Raw genomic sequence first — 12,080 nt, forward strand, 5'->3', positions numbered from 1 at the left:
CGATGACAAAAGTCGTGCTGGGGAGAGACAAGGGACGGGCTGGATTTATTGGAAAGCGGCTTTTCAGTGATTTTCAGGCCCGCGGGGGGGCGACGGGCCTTTGGAGGGGCCACAAGAAGCCACTTTATGGCCGCTCTCTGTTGCGGTTTCCTCCGTGCTAGCTCAGCCCGTGTCTAAAGGTGCTGTTTGTGTTGGCCTGCGCCTACACTGACGTCCCTGTCCAGAGAATGGGGCCGATTTATGGCGGGGTGTCCGCCTAAGGACTGTAAATTGTGGCATGTTGGGAGGGCTGTCACGCGATCCCTGACGTCACCTCATAAACCTTTAGTTTATCTTGTGGGTACCTTTACCCTGCTGCAAAGTGCATGTCACCACAGGTGGGAATTGTTTCCGTTTTCACTCTCCTAACTTTCAAATTGTTTTCACTTTCATCGAAACGCAAAGATGACATTTCAAATCACTATTTTGACAAATAATACTTAGGTATTTGATATTAGTTTTTTCTGATTATCTTATGTTTTTTCTGCTTTAGTTTTTATGTTCTAGAAAAGGACAGCGATTTTTAACATTACATTGATGGATGTGTTTCCTCAAAGTTGGATGTAAAATAACACCTCCGCTTTCTCAGGGTGTTGGGGTGCGGCTTCTCTTCAGACCTCTTTTCTGGTGAACAGTAACATTTATTGTGTACAAGAGGGGTTCTTAAAGTCAGCAATATTTGTTGTCCACACAAATAGTAGGTAGACCGAAAGAGTCAGGCACTTTACTTGCACGGGACAGCACCATCCAGCTCAAAGAAGCAGCGTAGCGCTGCACGGTGAATATTTCTACTGTGGCGCGGGTGTGGGGTGGTGTACGTAGTTCATTAAGGCGCGCGAGGTCTATATGGACTACTGAAACCAGGATTCAGTGTGGAGGGAGTGTGTGGTAACCTAGAGTTGCTAGCACCCTTTGTCACTTTTGCCATTTTTGCATTAAGCATATGATTAACCTGTGACACCAAGAGGAATGGAAATAATACCACACTAGCTCCCAGTCTGGACCAGTGTTTTGGACTGGGTTACTGGGTGCAAAGGTCAGAAATGTAGCCATTGGACCACATTGAGCACCGCAGCTCCTACTGAACATGGGCCAAGCCAGTGAAAGGTGATGGTGGTTGCTGAGGTGATGGGGCAAAGGTCTTATGGGATATGATGTGCCATACTATTCCTTAAAGAGTTTTGTATATCCGTATTTTCCCGCTTTGTCATTAATTCCTCATGCCGCCTTTTCCCAGTTGACACCAGTTGCGCTGTAGTAATTTCCACAGCGAGGCCACAGTGGCGCAGATGTCTTGTTATTGGGGATTTTTCCACTCCCAGGCTCAGCACTCTGAACTGGGAGTGTATTTTACCCCTCTACTGCTCCAGAGAGGTCTGCGAGTCTAACCCGCATACTCTTGAGCCACAGCTGGATTCCTGCAGAACAGCTGCACTCTTCTGAAGATGGTTTCTTCACAAATAAGATCAAGGCCATTCAGGCCACCTTCGTGGAGGAACCGGATGGAAGCAGCGGTGTGAGGGTGGACTGCAGACTGCCGCAGATTTCTGCGGCAGTGCTGTCCGATTTCCCTACGGTTTCCAGCGAGGCCTCGCAGACGCTGCTGGCCAACCTTAAATCTGGCTCGCCACTTGACCCCTGCCCTGCCAAATTTTTGGCCGGGATGGCGGCAGTGGTGAACCCTTTGGTCAACTCCATCCTCAATGCCTCCCTGAGGGAGGGAAGGGTCCCCAGTTCTTGGAAAAGAGCGATGGTGATCCCCCTCCTAAAAAAAACGGGCCTTGACACCGAAGCCTTGGCGAACTACAGGCCAATCTCGCTTTTACCAGCATTAGCGAAGTTAACGGAAAAACATGCCCACGGTGTTCTGTCTAGTTTTTTGGAAGCTAATAATCTGCTCCATCCATCTCAATCGGGCTTCCGTCCTAATTTTAGTACGGAAACAGCTTTGATAGAGGTGACTGAGATCATCAGGGAGACTCTGGATGCCGGCGGCAGGGCCATGCTGGTCATGTTAGATCTTTCGGCGGCTTTCGACACCGTCCCCCATAAGGCGCTTTTAACTAGGCTTTATGACATCGGCCTTAGGGGGACGGTGCTCAGGTGGTTTACTTCTTTCCTGGAAGGCCGCCGCCAGACGGTCTGGGTTTCCCAGAGCTCCGCCGAGATGCCGCCTTTGGGAGTTGGGGTTCCACAGGGTTCTGTGTTGAGCCCCACATTATTTAACATCTTTATGTCCCCTCTGGCGGCCTTGGTGGAGGCGTACGGGGCCCAGATCGTCTCCTATGCCGACGACACGCAACTCCTCTTCACATGCGGGAAAGATCAAGAGTTTGTTGGAGAGAGAATCCGGGACTGCCTTGCGCTGGTCTTCGACTGGTTCCAGCGGAACAGTCTGAGGGCCAACTCGGGCAAGTCCGAGATTTTATTTTTTGGTTGCGTTGCCGATCCGGAGTGGCAGCATTGGTGGCCGTCCGACATGAGTCCTCCTGCACAGTCCTCCGTGGTGGCCAAAAATTTGGGCGTCAAGCTAGACAATCAGCTGTCGCTCCGAATTCACATCCTTGGCCTGGCCGGCACCTGCTACGGAATATTGAAAATGCTCCGCAAATTTTTGCCTCTGTTATCTGAGGAGCACAGGAGGATTACTGTGCAGGCTCTGGTCGGTTCGAGGCTAGATTATGCCAATGCTCTTTTTCTAGGCCTTCCCGATTATCTGGTCCAGCGCCTTCAGGTGGTGCAGAACTCTGCTGCCCGGGCGATCTTTGGCCTAGGGAGACGAGCTCGAGCTTCCGGGCTGCTCCAGACGCTTCACTGGCTCCCCATTAGGAAGCGGATCCAGTTTAAATCCCTGACCCTGATGCATAAAGCTCTGCATGGATCAGGAGCGGGATATCTGCAGCGGAGATTGACTTTTTATCGTCCAGCTCGCTCCCTCCGCTCGGAAGCCCTCTTTAAAGCGGTGGTCCCACGGGTGAGGAAGGCCCGTGCGGGAGGGCGGTCTTTTAGTTGCAGAGCCCCCCAGCTTTGGAATCTGCTTCCACTTTCTCTCCGGAGTACTGCCAATCTGCTCCAGTTTAGGAGGGGCCTGAAGACCTGGCTTTTCAACTCCTAGTCTGTTTTAACTGCTTATTGTTTTTTGTTTTGTTCTGATGTCTGTTTTTAGCTGTGTTGTGTTATTTCATTATGAGTTGATGGTGGAAAGCGTCGGGACACTCCTTTCGAGTAGCTGCACGCTATACAAAAGCTTGATAACATAACATAACATAACATTTGGCACCATTGTTGGCTCAACTTTTATTGGTGTTTGTCCACCTTTGATGCATTTCACTCTTGGTAGGTTGATGAGACTGTTGTGTAGTAGTGTCCATGCAAATGTAAAGGTAATTCCACCCTCTGTCTTCTGTTGTTTCTGCAGACCTCTGGCGAGAAGGTGAGCAAGCTGAGCCTGGTGGATCTCGCCGGCAGCGAAAGAGCCACAAAGACTGGCGCCGCAGGGGACCGACTGAAGGAGGGAAGCAACATTAACAAGTAGGTCCTTTCACTGCAAGGATCCGTGAAGGGAGAGTAAATGGCATGCGATTGTTGCTGCCTGTAATTAGTTTCCAGTTGGTATTGTCCTACTGGAGCAGGATTTGAGATCCAGCTGAGGGATACAACCTCTGGTCATGGACAATGAGCTGTTGTCTGTGTGTGACTTCATTCAAGGGATTCATGCTGCCATCCTCTTGAGCATGGCATAGGATCCCTCGTTACCGGTCATCCGTTTGATGCTTGCATGTCTTTCTCGTTTGAGACCTCTATTGCATGATTAGAAAGGGTTGATAAAGAACAGCCCTTTCTTGCCTGTACATTATCCCAGTTTGCAACAAAACCACAATCCATGTTGTCTTGCGTCAACTCTGCCTTCATGTTGCTTGAGGTCCTGGGTGTCCATGCATTTACCTCCTGGCCGTAGGGTCAGTTTTCTGGCCTCGGCCCATCCATCTGTGTCGTGCCCTGTGCATCACCCACATTTCCTATAAACCTCCTTCACCTTCATACAGTCCTCATTTCAGACTTCACTGTCCCAACCTTGTCCACTCTGCACCCGGCCTCTCCTATAATGGCTACAGGATCTGAAAGAAACAGGTTAGTACTAGATTCCTTACCTTAGAATACCCCCAGGCGTCAGACTGGATCCGGAAACTTTTGCGTAGCAGTACCCCTGCGCGTCGGTAGACGTCGTCTGCGGCTCCGCGTCAGTCGTCGGCGTCGTTGGCGCCGGGATGACGTTGCCGGACTACTTAGACGCCGCCTCGCGCGCTGACATCCGTTCCTATTTTTTCCGCGCCAGCAAGCGCCGATCTGGGAACAGTGGTACCTTTAGTCACTTTTTGACTAACTTTTTTGATCATTTTTGATCACCTTTTCGAAGTCGAACGACTCCGACGGTGCCGGTAGGGATGCCCGGGTTTAAACCCTGCGTCGACTGCAGCCGACTGATGTCGGTTACCGACCCCCATCGCCGGTGTCTTCATTGCCCGGGGCCCGACCCCGATGACAAGTCGTGCCCCGACTGCCGGGCATTGACGTCGAAGGCTAGGCGGGAGCGGTCCCGTAAGCGCCTCGAGCTCCTGCAGTCGGCCCGCGCCGTTCAAGGTCCCGGTCCGGAAGGAGGTCGAGGGACCAGTCGCGGGGCCAGAGTCATCACGGCTCGGACAATCAACATCATTCCTCGAGCTCCAAGTCCTCAGGTAAGAGGCACAAGAAGTCGAAAAAGCGACATCGCTCTTCCGACTAATATTGCTGTTTAATGAGGCCTTGTCTGACGTTCTTTTGGGCACTTGGTCCAGGCCCGCTACAGGTCCCCCTGTAGAAAGGAACGATGCCAGACGCCACCGGGCGACCCTTGCTTCCTGTCTACCCACCCCACCCCCGAGAGCCTGGTCATCCAGGCTTCCAATTCCCAGACCGCATTCCAGACGGCTCCCCCCGATCGGGAATCCAAGAGGTACGAACAATATGGTAAGAAGATGTTCTCCTCACTCAGTTTGGGGTTGCGGTCAGTCAACACCGCGTGCCTCTTAGGCCGCTATACCCACTCTCTGTGGGACACGGTCGCGGCCGTGCTGCCACAATGTACGGAGGAGGCCCGGACTAAACTCACCCAAGCCCTTGTGGAGGGTCGAGATGCGGCAACGATTCGTCGCCACGCCTGGCTGAGGTCCGCCAAGTTTTCGGCTGATGTCCAAAACACACTTATGGACATGCCATTTGATGGCAGTCGCCTTTTTGGCGACAAGGTAGACAATGCGCTTGAGCGCTTTAAGGACTCCAGGGCTACGGCCAAATCCTTGGGCCTGTCGGCCCCGCGCCAGCAATCTGCTCTCTTCCACTCCTTTCGTGGCCAAGGAAGGGGCACCCCTACACGTCCTGCCAGCCACGGGCCGCAAACTAACATCCAGCGCGGTGGTGGATGTGGTAACCGCCGCGGCGGTGCCAGGGGACAACGGCGATGCCAGTCCACATCCACCCCCGCAGCATCCGCCTCAAAGCCTTCCTAGTCCGAGCTTTTAGGCCCATTTGACGCCGGTGGGGGGCAGGGTTCGCCATCACCTCCTCCACTAGCGCGACATAACATCGGACAGGTGGGTGCTGTAAATCGTCCGAAGGGGCTACTCCCTCCCCTTCGAGGCGACCCCTCAAGCCATGCCACCGCAGTACCACCGTGTGTCGGGGGATCACTTGAATCTACTGCGAGAGGAAGTTTCGGCCCTCTTGGCCAAGGGGGCCATCAAGCGCGTTCCTGGGCCAAAAGTAGGATGTGGTTGTTACTCCCACTACTTTCTGGTTCCCAAGAAGGGCAAAGGGGGCCTACGCCTTATCTTGGACCTGCGGAACGTCAACGGCTTCCTCCGGAAGGAGAGGTTCAAGATGCTGACACTGGCTCAGGTCCTAGCTGCCCTGGACCCAGGAGACTGGATGGTAGCGTTGGACTTGCAGGACGCTTATTTCCACATCCCCGTCCTGCCGGCCCACCGGCGCTACCTGCGGTTCACGGTAGGCCACGAGCACTTTCAGTTTACCGTGCTCCCCTTCGGCTTCTGTGGCTTATGGCCTCCTGCATCCTTCTGGTGCATCACGCCAGGTGGCGGATGCGGGCTCTGCAGTAGGACCTGAAGTTTCAGTGGGCCCAGCCTCAGGGCAACTTGTCCGACCATGTCTTGATCTCGGAGGGCACTGCAAGACAGTTGCAGTGGTGGCTCACGGACCACGATTGTGTCTGCAGCAGATCCCTCTCCCTACCCCAACCGGAGCACGTAGTTGTGAGGGACGCGTCCCTCCAGGGCTGGGGAGGCCACATGGGAGAGGCGGAGATCAGAGGCTTCTGGTCTCCGGCGGAGTCCCAGCTCCATATCAACCTTTGGCATTCCTCCCCTCTGTCCGGGGGAGTGTAGTGCAAGTGTTCACGGACAACACCACCGCCATGTGGTACTGCAACAAACAGGGCGGGTGGGGTCGTGGACCCTATGCCAGGAGGCTCTGCGCCTCTGGCAGTGGCTGGAACATCAGGGCGTGACCCTGGTGGTTCAACACCTGGCAGGTTCCCTGAACGCCAGGGCTGACTAACTCAGCCGTCGGTGCATGATGGATCACAAATGGCTTCTGAACTCGGACGTGGTGCAAGGCCTCTTTCAGCAGTGGAGAGAGCCTTGGTTAGATCTATTCGCCACAGAAGAGAACGCGCAATGTCATCAGTTCTGTGCGTTGGAATTTCCAAGGCGGCACTCGCTCGGAGAAGCTTTTCGTCACAAGTGGAGTTGCGGTCTGTTGTACGCCTATACCACTTCTGCCCAGAGTGCTGAAGAAGATCAGGCGCGACCGGGCCCAAGTCCTCCTTGTGGCTCCGGACTGGGCCCGGAGGTTCTGGTATCCCGAGCTAGTCAGCTTGTCTGTCGATCCCTCGATTCGCCTGCCCCTTCAGGAGGACCTTCTGTCGCAGCAGCAGGGAACGGTCCCGCACCCGAACCTGTCCAGTCTCCACTTACATGCGTGGAGATTGAGCGGCGGCAGTTGAGGCCATTTGACTTGCCTCCTGAAGTCTGCGATGTGATTCTGGCAGCCAGGCGTCCCTCCACAAAATCGGTATATGCCTGCAAGTGGAACAAATTTGTGGCATGGTGCACAGCAAAGGCTGTGGATCCACTCTCTGCCCCTCTTTCAGAGGTTCTCCTCTTTCTTCTTTCTCTTGCCCAGCAGGGCTCTGCTCTGGGCACTCTGAAGGGCTGCCTCTCTGCCATTTCTGCCTTCTTAAGGCTACCTGATCAGCCCTCCCTTTTCAAGTCCCCGGTTGTAAATAGGTTCTTGAAGGGCGTCACTAATATATTTTTTATTTTTTATTTATTTATACAATTTTTATAGCGCGCAAATACCCTGAGGTGTCTCGGCGCTGCTCAATTCATATGCTGAAGGGGAGCATTGACTTATTACTGATTTAAAAAGCCATGTTTTTAATTGTTTCCGAAATGTCATCAAGGAAGGACTGCTTTTGATATCGAGGGGGAGGGTGTTCCACAATCTGGAAACAGCCACTGTGAAGCGTCTATCTCCCCAAGTCACTTTTTTTGTCCGCGGGATTGGGAGCAAATAGGCTGTGGATGAACGCAAGGTTCTTTTGGGAGTATATATACACAAGGCTTTTTTTTAAAGAATTCTGGCCCTGTGTTGTGCATGGCTTTATAGGCCTTAAATTTGGTGCGACTTCTGACCGGAAGCCAATGAAGTTGGCGAACAATGGTGGTGATGGAAGAGAATTTTGGAGTACGGGTCAGAATCCTGGCTGCCGCGTTCTGGATTAGTTGCATCTTATTGAGGACTTGCGCTTGGGCATTTAATAACAGACCATTACAGTAATCGACCCTGGAAAGTACCAAGGTGCACATGAGGGTCTTGCCAGCGCCGGGGGGGAGAAAAGGTAAGAGTTTCTTGACCATTCTAAGAGTGTAAAAAGATGCAGAGACTACCGCATTTGCATGGCTCACATATGTTTCCTCCTGTTCCTTTCGTGATGCTTCAGTGGGACTTGAACCTTGTTCGAACGATTCTGATGTGCGCTCCCTTTGAGCCACTTCATAACTGTCCTCTTCGTCTCCTTACTTTGAAAACCGCTTTCCTGGTTGCCATCACCTCTGCCAGGAGAGTGAGTGAGCTCCAGGCTCTTTCATCTAAGCCTACTTTCCTTTCAGTCCATCCGGACAAAGTTGTGTTGTGGACGCGACCCTCTTTCCTGCCCAAGGTAGTCACAGCCTTCCACATCGGGCAGTCCATCACCTTGCCCACCTTCTTTCCGCCTCCGCATCCCTCGAAAGAGGAAGAGAGGCTCCACTGTCTGGACCCAAAATGTGCGCTCTCCTTCTATCTGGATGGCACACGCCAGTTCTGGGTGGATGACCAACTCTTTGTTGGTTACGTGGGCGCTAAGAAGGGATGGCCGGTGCACAAACGGACCATTTCGCGATGGGTCGTCTTGTGCATCAAGGCTTGTTACTCTTTGGTTCGAAAGGAGCCTCCTGTGGGGCTTCGTGCCCATTCCACACGGGCCACGGCGGCTACTACTGCCCTGGGCTGAGGAGTCCCCATGCAGGACATCTGTCAGGCAGCTACATGGGTCTCGCTGCACACGTTTGCAAGACACTACTGCCTGGACAGCCAAATCCGGAGAGATGGCTTCTTTGGCCGTTCCGTTCTCCAGGACTTTCTGGTGTGATCATTGGTTCGCAGACCCTCCACCGGGGTTGGTATTGCTGGGGTATCTATTCTAAGGTAAGGAATCTAATACTAACCTGTTTCTTTCAGATTCACAAGTTACTTACCTTCGGTAACGATATATCTGTAAGAAACAGTAGTTAGTATTAGATTCCTTACCGCCCCACCCATCCTCCCCGTTCTCCGAACCGATATCTAGGGTTAAGGTCATTCCCTTTCAGGACCCTAGTTTCATGGCACCAGTTTTGGTTTTTATCATGGCTCTGCGTTCCTGGCGTGGAAAAGCTATGTATAAGAACTGACGTCAGCGCGCGAGGGCGGCGTCTAAGTACTCCGGCGACGTAATCCCGGCGCCAACGACGCCGACGACCGACGTGGAGCCGCAGACGACGCCTACCGACGCGCAGGGGTACTGCTACGCAAAAGTTTCCGGATTCAGTCTGACGCCTGGGGGTATTCTAAGGTAAGGAATCTAATACTAACTACTGTTTCTTACAGATATATCGTTACCGAAGGTAAGTAACTTGTGCGTCGCATTTACCTGCTGCGCTTCCATCAGACACACAGCTGAGCAGGTCCTCCATGCTCCAACCCCTCGCCCATATCAGTAGAAGTAATGCCTGGTTTCCTTCTCATCTTTCATGTTGCCTCCTTGCTCCTTTACTCTGTCACCCGTGTAACAGAGTCTCCAATCACCAGCCGTTACATGAAATGCTCATCCTGACTTCCCTTGTGACCTCCTGTGATACACTATGTGCATAACCTGGTTTTCCTTGTCATTCCTAAGACACGCTGAGCGCAGAACCTGGCTTTCTCTAAAAATTTGGGTGCAGGATTTGGCTCCCCTCTTATTCTCCTGAGCTGTACTGGGCGCAGAGCATGGCTTCCATTATGACTGCCTGTATTGTGCTGGGTGCAGGATCGTGCTTCCCTTGTATTCTCCTGAGATGCTCTGTGTGCAGAAACTGGCTTTCACTTTCATGTCCTGTGATAAGCTGAATGCAGAACCCGCCTTCCCTTTTCTTTTTTTGTCAAAGGTGTATTTTATTGAAAGAAAAACAGAGAAAGAAAAAAAAAACTTGCGACAATCTCGCACAACATCCCTCGCAGGGGGTTAATCAAGGCAGGCGGGAGGATCTTAAGGGTATGGGCGAAGACAACCATCGAAATTACCAGGGCTCGTAAGATAAACAGTCACAGTAAGTGCAATCCAGGCCAGGTGTGTCCCCAGTCAATAGCGACACAGATCCATTGGCTCCCATTAATCGTGGAGAACTGCAACCGGTGGAAGCCCCTTTGGACAAACCGCTGTATGCCTCCTGCCACAATCGAGGCATAGCGTCCCAGATAAACCAAAAGAAGAAACGTCAGAAAATTCCCCCCCAAACCCCCCCTCCTGGTGGTGGTAGCATCCCTCGTACACTCTCATCCATACGTCCAGCATTCATACCTGGAAGAGATGTAGGCCCCGCAACGTGGGTGGGTAGACTGCAGATGGCAACCCCCTAGAGAGGAAGCGAACCAGTGGACCCCAGTGGAAGGTAAAAAAATTTAAATCGCCCAGGAAGACCTCGGCCATGCGCTCCATGCTTAACAATCTCCACATTCTAGCATACCACAAAGAGATCGCCGGGGCCTCTTTCTTCTTCCAAGCCGCCGGTAGGGTAGTCTTGGCCGCCCCAATGCACAACCATAGGATCTTCTTATCCGCCCGGGTCTGATGTTCCAGCAGTGGATCTCGGAGGCCCAGTAGCACGTGTGCCATTGAGTCTGCCACGGGGTATCCCAGGATGTCTTTAATATGGGAAAGGATTTCCTCCCAGTAGGGGCGGATAGCGGGGCAGTCCCACCAAATGTGGCGAAAGTCACCTAACAGGCCACAGCCCCGCCAACATCTGTCGGAAGTGCCAGGATATATGCGGAGTAATTTAGCGGGGTGAGGTACCAGTCCATCATCGTTTTAAGATGGGCCTCACGAAGTTCAATGGAGTGATTGTGTTTCGCTAAGTCTCTCCACAATTGCGACCACTCTACATCTGATATCTCACGGTCCAACAATTCTTCCCAGAGGCCCATGTATCTCAGCCTGTGGGAAACCGCCGTGGACAAGAGGTGACAGTAGAGAAAGGAGATAACTCCCCGCATGCCAGAGGCCCGGGCAATGAAGGCCTCAAAGGGGGTAAGAGCTCTAGTGGCTGCGTCGCGAACCGCAGGGGAGAGCGCCCAGTGAAGTAGCTATATTATTTACAACAAGGGGTGGTGATGGACAGAGTCTGTGAATTAAGCAGAGTACTCTCACCCAGTCAAGAGATCAGGGCTAGATCCAACACCGTTTTTTAGCTCATTGCACCATCCCAGTTTCAGAACCTGGCTGTATGCAAATTAGTCTGTCCCTGGCCCAGTGCATCATGGGAACAGGGCAGACCAGACTACAAAAGCCAATTCTTACACTGGGAAGGAAACAAGCTTCCGGGGACCGGTTTCTGGCATTACAGCCGTCTTCGGCCCGGCTTGCTTGAATCCTGATGGTGCAATGAGCAAGGGACTCACACCCCCTTTTCTGTATCAGTGAAGTAGCTGGGCATGATGGTACCGCTCCGCTGGCAGGACCTCATAGTCCCGTCTGCAGTTGTCAAATGTTAGCGGGGCATCTCCATGGAACAAGTGGGTAAGGGCGAAACAGCCCCCCCTCCTCCAGTCATCAAAGGGCCCCTCACATAGGGCAGGCGGGAAGGCAGGATTGAAATGGATGGGCGTAAAGGGGGAGGGGAACGTCGTCCACCTCTTGTCTCCGGCGATCGAGTCCCACACCTTCAGGGTGGTGCCAGTGGGAGTGCTGATATACGCATTCTTAGGTCTGTCTCCTTTGGGCTTCCACGCCAGATCCCATATCGATCTTCCCGCCACACTCCTGTCCATATGTAGCCAGTGTTTCTCTGACATCGGCTGAGACCACTCTACCAGTACCCTAAGCTGCGCCGCTTTATAATAGAGAAGCATATCCGGAAGGCCAACCCCCCCCCCCCCCCCGCCCCCCCCTCCTGTCGGCGCCTAAGAGCGGTAAAGGAAAAGCGAGCCCGCCCTCCTTGCCAAATAAAGCGGAGCATAAGAGTTTTAACACAGCGAAAGAAGTCAGCATCTACGACGATGGGTAGCGCCTGGAATAAATACAGCAGCTTGGGGAGGAGGGTCATTTTAATCGTGTGTATCCTTCCCAGCCACGAGATGTACAGAGGCAGCCATCGCCTCAGATCGGAGCGGATACGCTCCAGCAGGGGGGGGGGGGGGGGGGG

General features: G+C 53.0%; 1 protein-coding gene across 2 annotated transcripts in view; it reads left to right on the forward strand.

Annotated features, from left to right (window-relative positions):
• Nucleotides 1-12,080, forward strand: part of KIF13B (kinesin family member 13B) — a 701,202-nt gene that overhangs the window by 343,413 nt on the left and 345,709 nt on the right. For both annotated transcript variants that reach the window (XM_078649880.1, XM_078649879.1), the window contains one exon: nucleotides 3,458-3,570. In XM_078649880.1, the coding sequence (XP_078506006.1) occupies nucleotides 3,458-3,570 (113 nt within the window). The remainder of the gene's footprint in view (nucleotides 1-3,457; nucleotides 3,571-12,080) is intronic.

The sequence above is a fragment of the Lissotriton helveticus genome, chromosome 6 (genome assembly GCF_964261635.1).
Source record: "Lissotriton helveticus chromosome 6, aLisHel1.1, whole genome shotgun sequence".
Taxonomy (NCBI): Eukaryota; Metazoa; Chordata; class Amphibia; order Caudata; family Salamandridae; genus Lissotriton; species Lissotriton helveticus.